This window comes from Haliotis rubra, unplaced genomic scaffold (genome assembly GCF_003918875.1).
Source record: "Haliotis rubra isolate DU_JTF1 unplaced genomic scaffold, ASM391887v1 Scf172, whole genome shotgun sequence".
NCBI lineage: Eukaryota > Metazoa > Mollusca > Gastropoda > Lepetellida > Haliotidae > Haliotis > Haliotis rubra.
Genome location: NW_025765692.1, coordinates 1,104,297 through 1,122,283, shown reverse-complemented (window position 1 = coordinate 1,122,283; position 17,987 = coordinate 1,104,297). Strand labels below are relative to the sequence as shown.

Genomic DNA, 17,987 nt, shown 5'->3' with positions numbered 1-17,987 from the left:
TTTTTCAACAAAACTTGGTAGATATATCAAACAGATCCTAAAGTTGTGCCTTTTGCTATTTGCAGATTTGGGGCATTTTATTTTTCCCGGTTTCCATGGAAACGATTCGACTTAGTCCCAAAAGTGAGGGGTGGGCTTCGCTTTCGAGCATAACTCAAGAACCGTTCAATATTTTTCAACAAAACTTGGTAGATGTATGAAACAGAACCTTAAGTGGTGCCTTTTGCTATTTGCCGATTTTGGGCATTTTATTTTTCTTGGTTTCCATGGAAACATTTTGGACTTAGTCTCAAAAAGTAAGGATTGCTTTTCGCTTCCGAGCACAACTCAAAACCGTATAATCTTTTTCAACAAAACTTGATAGATATATCAAACAGATCCTAAAGTTGTGCCTTTTGCTATTTGCAGATTTTTGGCATTTTTATTTTTCCCGGTTTCCATGGAAACGATTCGGACTTAATCCCAAAAGTGAGGGGTGGGCTTCGTTTCCGGAGCACAACTCAAAAACCTCTCTATATCTTTCAACAAAACTTGGCAGATATGTGAGGCAGATATTGAAGTGATGCCTTTTGCTATTTGCAGATATTTGTGATTTATTATTTTCTCGGTTTCCTTGGAAATGATTCAACTTAGTCTCAAAAAGGAAGGGATGGGTTTTGTTTCCGAGCACAACGCGAAAACTTCTTAATATCTTTCAGCAAAACTTGGCAGATATGTGAGGCAGATCCCAAAGTGGTGCCTTTTGCTATTTGCAGATTTTTGTCATTTATTTTTTCATGATTTCCATGGAAACGATTTGCACTTAGTCTAAAATCAAGCTGGACTTTAAGCAACTGTCAGATGATTTGTTCTTTCAAAGATGTGGGGGCCGGGGATATGTCATCTTCTGATGACTCTTGTTTGAATAGACAGTTGTATAAGCTGGTATACTAGCAACATAGGGCAGTTCTAAGGACCGGGTTCCGTAAGGTCGGATGTGAAACATCAAGGTCATATTAAATACTGAAATCACCAATTTCTCCATGGTAAGTGTAAATGATATTGGGGTTTGCGGTCAACAGAATGTGGAGAGCTTGATGGCACCGCTGGCTAGTTCCAGGCAGGTCCCCCATTCAAATTATTTAGTTATTCCAGAAAAAGCTGTATAGATGTAAAATAATGGTTTATAGGTTGGTTGCTTGGTGATAGTGTGTAATGAAATTGTGTTAATTATTTAATATAAACCGTTTATATCTTTGATGAATAAAACATGCTCTATATATATTCCTGTTCCTGTCTACTGCATCATGGGAGTTCTGCACAGTACACCTGTTTCGACAGGTCAAAAACAAATCTCTGATGGTGTGATGTTGGAACTGAAGATACCACCACGTGAGCTCATCCTGATGTGTAAACGTGTTGAAACCTTGACATACAGATATTTTAACAGTTGATTGTCACATTCAAGCTACATTTTAACTTTTATCTCCAGGAAAATAGTATATATTTCTGCAAGAGTGAGTTTCCCATGGTGTCAGGCTCACCCCTTCAACCTTTCAACAGGTGTGTCGAAGGAGGATACACCGCCCCAAATCTGTAAATGACTTGAAAATGTCTTCTTTAACAACCATTTTGGAGGCATCAATGTCCGCCTATCAGTGTGAAGGAGAATCTAGTTATTGAGGCATGATGGGATCATGTCTCCCAAGTGTGTGGCAGACCTGCCAAACTATCCAATGACTTCTCCCTGATTATAACACTTATCTCCGACAGCCATAAATTCATCAGATTTATGTCTCGAGTCAAGTAAGTATCTCTTCCACTGGACGGGATCCATGCCTTGTGAAACATCACGACATGGCGGTATTGTTGTCTCATCCTCTGCCACGTGAGTTATGTTTGGGTCACCTGACCCATGGAGGCGAGCGTTCCACGTTGTTGGTAGCTTGGTGGGAGTGACACTCGAGGAGTATATCATGCCAGCAGGGGGCGCTGTTCAGAATCCTTGGGCAGGAAGTACCTTGTTCTATAGCCTGAGGAGGTAGACTCACAGCTCTAAGGAACATGACAGTTGCTATAAAACGATCAGTAAAAGTACAGATAAGTAAGATAGTTCTGCAATCTTTGATAACTTTCCTTTCACCAAAACTTTTAATAAAACATCAACAGAAATTATGTGATTTCTGTCCAAATGGTTCTCATCTTGAAAATAGGCTGGTGTAAACTAACTGTACAATCACCATATTATAATCAAACTTGAACATAGTCCACTTCAGATTCTACAAGTAATTACGCTCATTTGCGTTTTCTAGCTGTTCTAAAGAGGCAATTCTCATTGGAGGTGGTGAGGAAGCCTAGCAGTTAAAGCGTTCGTTCGTCACGCCGACACCCGTGTTCAGTTCCCCTCATGGATACAATTTGTGAAGCCAATTAATGGTATCCCCCCGCCATGATATTGCTGGAATATTGCTAAAACCTGGGTAAAACAATACTCACTCACTCAAATTCTACAAGTTATTAAGTTTCTTTAGTTTTCTAGTTGCTCTAAAGAGGCAATTCTGACTTCCTTTTGTCCATTTGTTCTTGTAGATTAAATGGCTATTTTTGACAAGTTGATAAATAGTTTGCTAATGACTCCAATATTCAATGTCACAATATGCAAGTGAGACTGGTCTGTCACTGAGAAATATATTGACGATGGCGACATGATTGTGGGTGACCACGCTGTCTCAGTCTGATATTGTAACTGAGGCCTACTGACTTCGACAGGCTGAATCAAGTTTCACAACGAACTAATCTGATCAGGTTTTGATCTGATGACCACGTGGTTGATAGCATGAACACAGTATGATTTAGTCAGGCCTTGTGATGCTATTTGAGTCAGGGTGCAGTGACGCTATGTGAGTCAGGATGCAGGGACACTGTGTGAGTCAGGGTGCAGTGACACTGTGTGAGTCAGGGTGCAGTGACACTGAGTCAGGGTGCAGTGACACTGAGTCAGGGTACAGAGACACTATGTGAGTCAGGGTGCAGTGATACTGTGTGAGTCAGGATGCAGTGACTATGTGAGTCAGGTGCAGTGGCAATATGTGAGTCAGGATGCAGTGACACTGTGAGTCAGGTGCAGTGACACTATGTGAGTCAGGGTGCAGTGACACTTTGTGAGTCAGGGGGAGTGACGCTATGTGAGTCAGGGGGTAGTGACACTATGTGAGTCAGGTTGCAGTGACACTATGTGAGTCAGGGTGCAGTGACACTATGTGAGTCAGAATGCAGTGACCCTATGTGAGTCAGGATGCAATGAAACTATTAGTCAGGTTGCAGTGACATGTGAGTCAGGGTGCAGTGGCACTATGTGAGTCAGGATGCAACGAAACTGAGTCAGGTTGCAGTGACATGTGAGTCAGGGTGCAGTGACACTATGTGAGTCAGGATGCAGTGACATTATTTGAGTCAGGTTGCAGTGACATGTGAGTCAGGGTGCAGTAACCCTGAGTCAGGGTGCAGTGACACTGTGTGGGTGAGGGTGCAGTGACACTTTATGAGTCAGGGGGCAGTGACACTATGTGAGTCAGTGGCAGTGACACTATGTAAGTCAGGGGTAGTGACACTATGTGAGTCAGGGTGCAGTGACACTATGTGAGTCAGGTTGCAGTGACACTGAGTCAGGATGCAGTGACACTGTGAGTTGGGGGTAGTGACACTATGTGAGTCAGGGTGCAGTGACTATGTGAGTCAGGGTGCAGTGACACTATGTGAGTCAGGTTGCAGTGACACTTTGTGAGTAAGGGGTAGTGACACTATGTGAGTCAGGATGCAGTGACACTGAGTCAGGGTGCAGTGACAATGAGTCAGGGTGTAGTGGCACTATGTGACTCAGGGTGCAGTGACGCTGTGAGTCAGGGTGCAGTGACACTGTGTGAGCCAGGGGGCAGTGACACTATGTGAGTCAGGGGCAGTTACACAATGTGAGTCAGGGTGCAGTGACACCATGTGAATCAGGGTGCAGTGGCACCATGTGAGTCAGGATGCAGTGATGCGATGTGAGTCAGGATGCAGTGACACTATGTGAGTCAGGGTGCAGTGACACTGCGAGTTAGGGTGCAGTGGCACCATGTGAGTCAGGGTGCAGTGACACCATGTGAGTCAGGGCAGTGACACTGTGAGTCAGGGTGCAGTGACACTATGTGAGTCAGGGTGCAGTGGCACCATGTGAGAGGGTGCAGTGATACTATGTGAGTCAGGGGGCAGTGACACTATGTGAGTCAGGGGGCAGTGACAGTATGTGAGTCAGGGTGCAGTGACACTATGTGAGTCAGGGTGCAGTGACACTATGTGAGTCAGGGTGCAGTGGCACCATGTGAGAGGGTGCAGTGATACTATGTGAGTCAGGGTGCAGTGACACTGTGAGTCAGGGCAGTGACACTGTGAGTCAGGGGGCAGTGACACTATGTGAGTCAGGGTGCAGTGACACTGTGAGTCAGGGTGCAGTGACACTATGTGAGTCAGGGTGCAGTGGCACCATGTGAGAGGGTGCAGTGATACTATGTGAGTCAGGGTGCAGTGACACTATGTGAGTCAAGTAGCAGGTGAGAATTGACTAAAATCTGGGGAGAGGGAAGTTGCACGTCCTCACAAGGATGAATTATCACTTCATTTCAGGATCTACTAGGATACATAAGTACAGCTGTACTGATTCTGGACAGGGCAGTGTCAGAGATCATCTGGAACTGTGTCAACAAGACTGTATCTCCCTCCTCCAGCCTCCAACTGAACCTGTGACGGATTCATTCATACATGCGGGTCAGTGGAGCTGGCTGCACTACACCGCTCCCTGCTATCTTTATGTGTGTTGCGTCACCTTGCATGTCGCTGATAACACCAAAATGGTCATAAATCATGCACTTAAAAAAGTATCCTTGGGATTAGGAAAACACTTAACAGTTTTGGAACCACACTTCGGTGGCACAAATGTGTATTTCATCAAGTTGGGGGCTTCCAATTGTCAAGATAGCATGATATATGTGAAGAATATATAATATTGGACATGTGTATCACTGCTCAGCTGGACTCAGTTTGGATTAAAAGTTTTATAAATGTGAATATATTTAAAGTGTACATGAAAATTCTTAAATCTGAATGAGTATAGACTACATTTGCCCTGTAAAAGTAGATGCTGTAATTATGGAAATATTATCAACTGAACCATCATATCTTTCTTACCAAATTTATAATCTCAGATGAGGTATATTTCAATACCTTGCAAGAATATGAATAAACCAAAACATAGCTGCTAGTTATAACGGCTTGCCCCACCCAGCTCTGCATATGGCTGATGGTATCCTGTGAGCGAACAGCACACAGACTGGGTGAACACCATCCTGTGAGTGAACACTACACACTAGGTGAACACCATCCTGTGAGTGAACACTTCACACACTAGGTGAACACACCATCCTGTGAGTGAACACAACACACACTAGGTGAACACACCATCCTGTGAGTGAACACTACACACTAGGTGAACACCATCCTGTGAGTGAACACTACACACATTAGGTGAACACCATCCTGTGAGTGAACACTACACACTAGATGAACACCATCCTGTGAGTGAACACTACACACTAGGTGAACACCATCCTGTGAGTGAACACTACACACATTAGGTGAACACCATCCTGTGAGTGAACACTACACACTAGATGAACACCATCCTTTGAGTGAACACTACACACTAGGTGAACACCATCCTGTGAGTGAACACTACACACTAGATGAACACCATCCTGTGAGTGAACACTACACACTAGGTGAACACCATCCTGTGAGTGAACACTACACACATTAGGTGAACACCATCCTGTGAGTGAACACTACACACTAGATGAACACCATCCTTTGAGTGAACACTACACACTAGGTGAACACCATCCTGTGAGTGAACACTACACACAGGTGAAAACCATCCTGTGAGTGAACACTACACACTAGGTGAACACCATCCTGTGAGTGAACACTACACACTAGGTGAACACCATCCTGTGAGTGAACACTACACACTAGGTGAACACCATCCTGTGAGTGAACACTACACCCTAGGTGAACACCATCCTGTGAGTGAACACTACACACATTAGGTGAACACCATCCTGTGAGTGAACACTACACACTAGGGTGAACACCATCCTGTGAGTGAACACTACACACTAGGTGAACACCATCCTGTGAGTGAAAACTTCACATTAGGTGAACACCATCCTGTGAGTGAACACCACACATTAAGTGAACACACCACTCTGTGAGTGAAAACTTCACACTAGGTGAATACCATCCTGTGAGTGAACACTTCACACACTGGGTGAACACACCAACCTGTGAGTGAACACTAGGTGAACACACCATCCTGTGAGTGAACACTACACACTAGGTGAACACACCATTCTGTGAGTGAACACTTTACACACTTGGTGAACACCATCTTATGAGTGAACACTTTACACACTACTAGTAGGTGAACACACCATCCTGTATGTCACAGTGATGTCTCGATGATGTTGGAATGAAGTCGCAATGTTGTCACAATGTTCTAGAGTGACATCACAATCAAGGTCACAGAGATGTAACAGTGTGTTACACGTCCACAAAGAATCACTACCCATCTATGTTGCCTTGGGACAATTCCACCAAACAGGAACAGTCTTGTGAATATGTTGAACATTGTGATACTTCTTTCAGGAAGGTCTTATGGACATTTTATGACTACTTCAGGATGTGTCACATTAGTTAAAACAGGGTTATCCCCCTTACAGTATTGAGACGTGAAGCTTCTTCTTCAGTTAATTTTGATTCCGTTCTTGTAAATATGACAACTATGGATTGTAAAAATGAATGGTTGCTTGACTCTGTGAAGTGCTGTCCCTCTAAAAGCACATGTCAATGAAACAAATGAACAGATGTATTGCTTTTAAACAACCACCTCAAATATGACCCTGTCAATATATATATGTACATACATTCTATTGATTAAGAAAACCTGTGAAAACAAAAAACCAAGAGGAGGTCATTCTCTTATCAATTGAACTGTCATGCTAAATCCTAGATTCATTCTGACTGTGAGCATTTTGCCCATATTCTCATATAGCTTCAAAGCGGAGGCCATCTAAGAGTGAGTGAGTGAGTCAGTTGGGTTTTACGCCGCTTTTAGCAATTTTCCAGCAATATCACGGCGGGGTACACCATAAACAGCATCACAAGCTGGGTGTGGCCAAGTCCTTCCTACACAGACTGGTTACTGGTAAGCCTTGCCTAGCATAACCTTGATGGAGAGTAGTGACTGAGAGTCTTATGTCAGTAGCCCACTAAGAGTGATTGAGTTGGGTTTTACGCCGCTTTTAGCAATTTTCCAGCAATATCACGGCAGGGTACACCATAAACAGCATCACAAGCTGGGTGTCGCCATATCCTTCCTACACAGACTGGTTACTGGTAAGCCTTGCCTAGCATAACCTTGACGGAGAGTAGTGACTGAGAGTCTTATGTCAGTAGCCCACTAAGAGTGATTGAGTTGGGTTTTACACCGCTTTTAGCAATATTCCAGCAATATCACGGCAGGGGACACCATAAACCGATGTCCTTTTCAAACTGAAAATGCTGACATGTTGTCATGTACATAAAATAGAGTTTATTGCAGTATTGAATCCAAACGTCCTTGATGTTACATTGATCCAGGTGAGCTAACTGTGTCGTCTTTGGCCGAACCCTGGCTGAAGGAACCTTGTACCCACTGTATAAGTGGGTGAATGTCAAGGTCATGACCCTATCTCTGTATGCTTGTTCCAAATGTTGGATGTGTATCCCTTGGTATTAAACTTGAGAACAGAGGACATGTCGATGTTCTGGAACAACTCGAGGCGATGGCTGCAACAAAACATCACATACTGTGGATATGTACAAGCTTTCAGTAATTGCTTAATGATCTATTTATAGTTAATACCCTTGCTGGGTCTGCAGTTTATCTGGAAATTATATATATAACAGTGGAGGAAAACATGTGTTATGACTTGTTTCACAACTGTACATGTCAAGAGAACCCCAATGCAAAACTAGAAACAGCCTGACTGTTGAGAGAAGGCATTCACTTGCATCTGTTGGGGGCAAAGATGTATCATTTCAGTAGAGATGAACCATTTACAAGAGAGTAACCATTTCTGGCAATGTCAGATACCAACTAACCTCCTACATGCACTACTTACAAGTCTGGATCTGTAAACTGTCCTTTGGTGGCAGGACACAGAGATTCATACACCCGCTTGTCTCCCGAGCCATGGATAGCGTATGCATTGAACCGTGTCACACAACAGGGGAAGTAACTGTGAGGCAGAGTTGTCTCCCCTGTCCATGTGTCACCATTGATGTTAGCTGTGAACTGTAGGGGAAGCTGATCCTAGAGGAGAAATGAATGGAAAACAGTCATATAAATTCAATAATTAATTTCATCTGCTCTCAGCCAGTATGGGTCGTATTCTAATAGAGGTACTGTATTTTGTATTACACTGCTACACGCAGATGTCCGAAGTGATGCAGGTAACATCTACCACATGTGCAGAATGTACAACTATGTTGCCTTTAAGCCCAGGGATCATAACCTGAGATTCCAAACATGGTCAGCTGATCCTGACACAGCTAGGGTGGGCAACTCTTGACACAAAGTCATGACACCATAAAACACGAGTTAGCATGTGGCCCTGTGTGAGTGAGTTTGATGATTACACTGCTCGTTAAGTTACCTGAACGATGTTGCGACGACCCTTCAGAAGTAGCAGCAGATGTTGTCCATGTCTGCAACACACAGTGAACAGTATCACAGACTGGTTACTGGTAAGCCTTGCCTAGCATAACCTTGATGGAGAGTACCGAGAGAGTCTTATGTCAGTCTACTCTAATGAATCAGTTTTGCCTAAGACTATACATCCTAGATAATCTCCAGGGTATACGTTCCGATAAATCTCCACTGTACCCTGGATGCATCTACGGCTCGAGCCGATGATTTTATTACCTCCCTTTGCTGGCTCCGCATTCTCACAGTAGCCAATCATATAAGCCGCCGTTACAACCGAGCTTGCCAGTGTCAACAAAGATAGCGGTTGCAGCCGCGAATGTTTGTTCGCAGTGCGACTCAGATTTGGGGGAAAAACATACAGACAAATTGACAGGTCTGAAATCTTAAAAACATATATATGCAACAACACCTTCTACCTCTTTCAGAGTACCTCTGCAACAATATATTATTGTGTTGCCAAGTTTAGTCGGTTAGATAATTTAAAAAGTGAAAGTGAGTTGTGATTGGTATGCTCAACTTCCCACCGTAGACACCTGATTGGATAAAAAGCCAACCAAGGGAGGTAATAAAATCATCGGCTCGAGCCTTAGATGCATCCAGGGTTTAGTGGAGATTTATCGGAACGTATACCCTGGAGATTATCGAGGATGACGACTATATAATGTATTCACTTATTTTAATTCACATATCTTCTCACATGTTGGGGGACTATTTATAGCATTTATTCAGGTTGTATGTGCTTCATTAAATATGTTTACAATTATTCAGCAAAAACAGATCATGCACAATGCACAAGTCTTCCTTGAATTTTCTCTCCAGTTATGAATGCTTTTGTATTTATCTTCTTCAAACAACAAAACAACCAAGTTTTCTTCTGATCATGTTGGACCTAAGGGGAGATAACTCACGGACACAACTCCACCTCAAGGTATTCGTCTCTGTCATTCAGGAAGAATGCCTCCACCACTGAAATGAAACACATTCTATCAGAGGAAACAATACTGTGTATGCTTTCATTTCATCAAAACTGAAGTAAAACCACTGCTTTCTAATAACAAACCTATGAAACTGAAAAATAATGTTAACAAACCTTTCCACCTAAACTTCCCGGTTTTCACACTTTTCCTACCTCACTTTCATATTTAAAATACCGAATAAAAACATCTCTATTTTCAGTGTCGAATATTTTATCGTTGACGTAAAGGGCATGTGACACACTGTTCTCCATCTACTGCTGTACATTTGTACATAATTAGATGTGTGTATACTTGTAGATACTGGTGTAAACAAATGGACACTCCATGTTTGAATCCCTGGCTGTTGTAGCTGGTCGAGTGGAGGCGACTAACAGATCGGATCGTCCACTTGGTTAATGAGGTAGAAACATATGTCTGGTCGTTGCTCACATTTTTCAGTCACTGGATTATCTGTACCAAACTTGAATAATTACATGCCACTGCTCACACTTCCACAAATTGCAATAAACATTTAATGTTCATAATGTTTTCCGATACAAGGATACCCTCCAAGTCATCCGCACTAGTGTTGGGAATTGGTTAAAATTTCATAATTGATGATTGGTTCATTACAACCGATCAATCATCGAAAATAATTGGTTAGTGTCATTTATGAAATTTGTTAATGCACAAACAACAGGGGCGGATACAGCTTTTTGAGATAGGGGGGTGCACACTATTGAGAAAAGGAGGGGTGCACACTTCATTCTCACCCGAGTATGGTCATTTAACAAACTTTCAGCACAAAAGGGGAGGTGCGCACCCCTGCACCCCCACTCTGGATCCGCCTATGAACAATAAGGAAAAGAAACATGTAGTTCTTTGGGGGTTTGGGGCAAAATTTCACATCTTTAAAGGAGACTAGTATGTTAGGAACATACATTAAGATAAATTCAATCATGACTTGGAAAGAGCTTGTAGTGCTTATGAAATGTAACAGACAAAACCAATCTTGTGAAAAATATTGTTAATGAAAACAAGTGTTCCAGAATTGTTTGTGTTCGATTATAAGAAAACATGATCGATTGCTTGGTCGTTTAGTCAATGCAACCAATCTTCGATTATTTCAATTAATCGGACCACCACTAATCCGCACTGTCGAAATTGTACAAAGGGAAACATTTACCTACCAAGTGCTTGAAGCAGAGACACCATTCCGAGAAACACATGAGACTTAAAAAATACATATACTGTTTCGTTTGTTCTTTAACACAATATTCTGTTAAAAACCAGAACAGGCAGTCGAGTGAGTGAGTGAGTGAGTGACCGAGCAAGCAAGTGAGTGACCTTCTTTCTTTGATACCAGATTTGAGGAAGGAAAAGCCTATATGGAATGTAGGAAAACATAAATACAAAAACACACTTCAGCCCTTCAGCCATTCATCAGTTTTAAAGAACACTGGAGTACATTACGTAAACAAGCAATGTCTTGTCCGATATTGACTCATATCAGGTGTGTGATAAAACCACTGTAAAGCAGGGTATCCCCAGCTGATCATTCCGTATAACAAACAAAGCCAGGATGATAACCAGTGCCCCGTTTCCCAATGCTATCATAGCATTATGGTGATCGTAACTTTCATGCTCTGACACAGGCTTACGACAGCGCTACGATCGTTTTGTGCAATGGGACACCAGACAACAAGGTGTTCCTAACCCTGATGAATGGCTGTCGGTATTCTCTGTCCTGGTTGTTTAGAACAACACCACTTAATACTTAAATCCATCCCAGCATCTTGTCAAAGGAAAATTTCAGCCAGATAAAAAAACACTTTCTTCTTTATCCTAATAAGAGTGTTTGAGTGTCTTATCTAAGATTATTCACATTTTTAATTCATCAACTGCAACAATAAAAATCTTCTTTAAAAACAAAGAACAAAGTTTCTATTAGCAGGAAAAGACACACGAAGAAGTCTTGTCCCATGTCCACACGGTGTAAACAGCCCCACAGCAAGCTGCGCCTGGTGTTGGCCCACGGAGCCCAAGTGCTAATATCTTAATACCAGCCCACAGTAATTTGCACCGGAGTCAAGGTCATTGCAGAAGTTGTCAGACCAGCAAACTGTTCAACCATCTGATCAGTCAGACATTCTCGATGGCCATACATCACACATGTAGCATATTTAATTAATAACTACATGCTCATAACTCTGGGACAAAGTCATGCTATTTTTCAATACTAGTCTGCAATGGCTGTCACTTACAAAAGTATGTTTGGTCAATACCAGTGAAAATTCCTAACATCCTTTTTTCTGTTAACATTTGAGAAACTGATGCACAGTGAGAGTTTCCATATTGTTTTCCGGTCATGTTACTTAGGAGGGTCTCACATATGGCAGTACAATTTGACTGTCTGTAGTATAATGTGTCTGTCTGTAGTGTAATGTGTCTGTCTGTACAATTTGTCTGTCTGTAGTATAATGTGTCTGTCTGTAGTGCAATGTGTCTGTCTGTAGTACAGTGGATCTGTCTGACAATGTGTCTGTCTGTGCAATGTGTCTGTCTGTAGTACAATTTGTCTGTCTGTAGTATAATGTGTCTGTCTGTAGTACAGTGGGTGTGTCTGACAATGTGTCTGTCTGTAGTACAATCTGTCAGCTGTACAATGTGTCTGTCTGTAGTACAATATGTCTGTCTGTAGTGTAATGTGTCTGTGTGTAGTACAATGTGCCTGACTGTAGTACAATATGTCTGTCTGTAGTGTAATGTGTCTGTCTGTAGTACAGTGGGTCTGTCTGTAGTACAATGGGTCTGTGTGGAGTATCTGTAGTACAATGTGCCTGACTGTAATACAATGTGTCTGTCTGTAGTACAATCTGTCTGCTGTACAATGTGTCTGTCTGTAGTACAATGTGTCTGTCTGTTGTACAATCTGTATGAACACCAGCTATGGCATCCCTCTGTTACACTGTAACTGTTTCAGTCAGTACTGCCCACCGTTTCCCTCCACAGCAGACAATCTAATACCTGGTGACACTTGGCTAATGGCTGTCTAACAGCTTGGTAATAGGATTTGGACTCAAGTGGACTTCTGTGAGAGAATCAGCTCTGGACGTGATTAGCCCTTAATGACATACATACACTGATGTCCACACAACCCAAACCAGTCGAGCTTGGAGGTCCATCCCTCTGGCATTGTCTCATATGATGTTTATATGTAATATCATCTAGTGAAATAAGTCACACAATAAGTCACTGAATATTTAAATGTCTGATATCGGTGACTTTGGTCTCATGGGAGTGTTCCTGAACTGATACAGGAAATCTTCTGATCACATGATGATAGTCAGGTAAACTGAGTGAGTGCCTCTTTCAGCAATACCACCAGTACTGAGCTACAGATGTTCCCTTTGATAACAATCAAACACTGGTACTTTACTTGCCTGGCAAATACCTTACATGGGCGGATCCAGGAATTTTGAAAGGGGGGTTCGAACCCCCTGAACCCCCCCTCTGGATCCGCCAATGCCTTAACAACAGGGCTGCCGCACTGATAGGTATTACCGTATTCAACTCAATAAGCTTGTTGTCTGCATGGCTAGGGGTGCAGTACTATGGGGGCACGGTGACTCACGGATGGATACATGGATGGTGGGTGGGTGTAGCAAGTGAAGAATGCAATACATCGGGTGTATCATGACCTGACACTGTCTGACAGTACCGTTACCATAGCTACCAGCTTACCTACCTTCATAGTCCCACAGACCTGGAACAGGTGCCCCTTTCTCACCGGGCGGGGCAGGGGGTCATTGAAGAATGGGGCACGTACAGTCATGTGACACCCATCTTCATGTGCAGAGAGCTTGATCTGGACTGGTGGGTGAGTGAGGCGGTCGCCGTCCCACGTAGATGCCACATTGAAGTCCCTGTCAGTACACAGAGAGGCTTATTAAGTGAGTCCGATAATATTATACAATACTTCAGTCACCAATATGTCAGCAGCAGCTAGCTAATTATACAGCTAATTAATATTCTTGATGAGGTCAAAGTGTGAAAACAAGGACCCAAGGACCTGACGCCTGAGGCGGACTGACCTGACCAGACCACCTCAAGGGCCAGGTCCCCAGGGTCCATGGCTTCACATATTGACCCTGTCAAGAGCTGTCATACATTAAGTTACATTGAAATTCACTTTAAAGTTCACGAAGCCTTTAAACTTCCCCATTTCATAACAGCAACTGTGAACCGTGAAAGGTTCTACCAGACGTCATCTTGTTTTCTAACCATGAGTCAATATCCAAGGTCAAGAGTCACGTGATCTGGGGTCTACACTGAATTGTAATGTTTTGGCACACAGAATCGATTAACCAATAAAATTGCAACATTATCATACTGGTACACTGTATCAGGCTTCCCAAGCGATAAATATTCAAATATCTTTCCTATATTTTTGTAAATATGACAGAAAAAATATTATGAGTTGAAGAGTGGCATGGTTTTACCTTAAACCTTAGTCTGTCATACTGACCCTGGAACAACCATACCCAACACAGCCCATGCAAGTCTGTCATACTGACCCTGAAACAAACATACCCAACACAGCCCATGCAAGTCTGTCATACTGACCCTGAAACAACATACCAAACACAGCCCATGCAAGTCTGTCATACTGACCCTGAAACAACATACCCAACACAGCCCATGCAAGTCTGTCATACTGACCCTGAAACAACCATACCCAACACAGCCCATGCAAGTCTGTCATACTGACCCTGAAACAACATACCCAACACAGCCCATGCAAGTCTGTCATACTGACCCTGAAACAACCATACCCAACACAGCCCATGCAAGTCTGTCATACTGACCCTGAAACAACATACCCCAACACAGCCCATGCAAGTCTGTCATACTGACCCTGAAACTGTCAACATACCCAACACAGCCCATGCAAGTCTGTCATATTGACCCTGAAACAACATACCCAACACAGCCCATGCAAGTCTGTCATACTGACCCTGAAACAACCATACCCAACACAGCCCATGCAAGTCTGTCATACTGACCCTGAAACATACCCAACACAGCCCATGCAAGTCATACTGACCCTGAACAACATACCCAACACAGCCCATGCAAGTCTGTCATACTGACCCTGAAACAACATACCCAACACAGCCCATGCAAGTCTGTCATACTGACCCTGGAAACAACATACCCAACACAGCCCATGCAAGTCTGTCATACTGACCCTGAAACAACATACCCAACACAGCCCATGCAAGTCTGTCAACACTGACCATACTGACCCTGGAACAACATACCCAACACAGCCCATGCAAGTCTGTCATACTGACCCTGAAACAAACAACATACCCAACACAGCCCATGCAAGTCTGTCATACTGACCCTGGAAACAACATACCCAACACAGCCCATGCAAGTCTGTCATACTGACCCTGGAACAAACATACCCAACACAGCCCATGCAAGTCTGTCATACTGACCCTGAAACAACATACCCAACACAGCCCATGCAAGTCTGTCATGTACTGACCCTGAAACAACATACCCAACACAGCCCATGCAAGTCTGTCATACTGACCCTGGAAACAACATACCCAACACAGCCTGCAAGTCTGTCATACTGACCCTGAAACAACATACCCAACACAGCCCATGCAAGTCTGTCATACTGACCCTGAAACAACATACCCAACACAGCCCATGCAAGTCTGTCATACTGACCCTGAAACAACATACCCAACACAGCCCATGCAAGTCTGTCATACTGACCCTGAAACAACCATACCCAACACAGCCCATGCAAGTCTGTCATACTGACCCTGAAACAACATACCCAACACAGCCCATGCAAGTCTGTCATACTGACCCTGAAACAACATACCCAACACAGCCCATGCAAGTCTGTCATACTGACCCTGGAAAAACCATACCCAACACAGCCCATGCAAGTCTGTCATACTGACCCTGAAACAACATACCCAACACAGCCCATGCAAGTCTGTCATACTGACCCTGAAACAACATACCCAACACAGCCCATGCAAGTCTGTCAACATACCCAACACAGCCCATGCAAGTCTGTCATACTGACCCTGGAACAACATACCCAACACAGCCCATGCAAGTCTGTCATACTGACCCTGGAAACAACATACCCAACACAGCTCCATGCAAGTCTGTCACACAGCCCATGCAAGTCTGTCATACTGACCCTGAAAAACAACATATACCCAACACAGCCCATGCAAGTCTGTCATACTGACCCTGAAACAACTTACCCAACACAGCCCATGCAAGTCTGTCATACTGACCCTGGAAACAACATACCCAACACAGCCCATGCAAGTCTAGATTATGATATTTTCAGGGAACAGTCTGAAGAAAGTTGAGCTTCATACTGACCTCTTGGAGTGAGTTTAGAACACCACACTCAGCAATAATCCAGGTATATAAATGGACCGGCGGTCTGTAAATAATCAAGTCTGGACCAGACAATCCAGTGATCAACAGCATGAGCATTGATCTGCACAATTGGGTACCAATGACATGTGTCAACCACCTAACGATCCTGTTAGTCAATATTCTAACACAGCTCCATGCAAGTCTGATACCTCTGGAGTTATAGTACTGGAGGCCAGATCTGATCAGGAACCAAACTGCTGTTTTATGATAGAGTGGCTGATCCAAGTCCCCCTCTGTCTCCCCACAAAAATTTCCCTGAGGAGCATTTCCCCTAACCCTTGGACTTCATGATTTATGTGCACCTCTGGATCCTGGATCCGCTCCTGCCAGTATTGGTGATTTTATGAATGAGTGAGTCAATGTAATGGCCAGTATGTCTGTATCATATCACCCTCCCTTATAAACAGACCCTTGGGTTACTGATATCAACTTTACTCAAAATCTTCATACGTTTTTGTAAAGAAATATATGGCACCATTGGACAGGAATTTATAAGTATGATATATGATAATCATATCCTGTCAAGCCATGTGACTGAGATGGAACGTATGTTTGACAACCTAAGATAAGCATTTATTATATTCAAGAGATTTGGGGTGGGGTGTGGGGGTTTCATTCAAAATATGATATTGACTGCCACAGTGGAATACCGCCCTTCATCATAAGCCAACACTCCTGCTGAATAAACTGTTTTGACGAACACAATACCTCACTGAATACACCAAACAATACCTATAAGGACGTATGACGTAAACTCATATCGATTTTATAGATTCGAACTCTGAATCCGTGCGACAGCTGGCGATACAGATCCCTCCTTCTCACCATCTCACACGCCACTGATCAATGGAACACAGTTTCCACATGTTGACGCTTACTCTAGACACATAGACAGCTTCTGAAGAATACCGAGATCGGCCTGCCATACCCGCTTCTACGCTGGTACATAGTGTATATAGAAAAAGACACTTACATACTTCACGCTCTAGTTCCGTTAGACCCTGTTAGTCGACAAACCGCGTGGAGCGTGTGTTCTACAGCCACGCCCACGTCCGATCACCTCCCAGTCCCGTCAACCAGTGACGACTATCTAACATGGCGTAACAACGCTTCCGTGAGAAAACTTTCCCAATTATCGCGTTTCGAAGAATGCTACGCTGCTTCAACTCACATCGTGTCCCTTCAGCCGTGTCTTGAACGTTTCACAGGTGCGCGTGCAACAAAGCAAGTCACATGATCACTTGGTGACCTGCCCTCTCTCCGTGGCCATATTTGTTGTTTTAAGACATAGCGACTGAGTAAGTGGCTTGTACAGTGTTGGGGATAAGCCAACTGTGGACGAGATACCGTGTCTGACAGCGCTAGGACGATTCACGCCAACATTGGACTAAAACCACGACACAGGTAAGACTTATTAACCGGCTTGCCTGTCCAGATTTGTCAGAAACATGAAAGGATTGCCGATTGGCAGGTATTCCGATGGTGACAGCATGTTTTCTCAGTGAGGGTACAGCTCTGATTTCCTGACTCGGGGGTAGCTGTGTTATGCATGTCTTACTCAGCACCACAATCATATAACGCCATTTCACAGGTGTAAAAGGTAGAGAGGAGTTAATTTATGACACCTTTAGGTGTATTGATGTGTATGATTGGTGTATACATTAGGCGTGTACACCCTCAATACACTGCCTTCCCCTTTTCCAAGTGAAATATTTCATATA

The 17,987-nt window shown here is 43.4% G+C and overlaps 1 protein-coding gene across 1 annotated transcript; it reads right to left on the bottom strand.

The window, feature by feature from the left end:
* Positions 1 to 7,643: 7,643 nt before the first annotated feature.
* LOC124272702 (UPF0462 protein C4orf33 homolog) lies at positions 7,644 to 17,192 on the bottom strand. The gene is given in 7 exon segments (XM_046707886.1): positions 7,644 to 7,899; positions 8,235 to 8,425; positions 8,769 to 8,820; positions 9,730 to 9,787; positions 13,526 to 13,579; positions 13,582 to 13,703; positions 17,092 to 17,192. Coding segments are annotated over 7 exon segments (687 nt in total). The 3' UTR covers positions 7,644 to 7,790.
* Between the last annotated feature and the right edge of the window lie 795 nt (positions 17,193 to 17,987).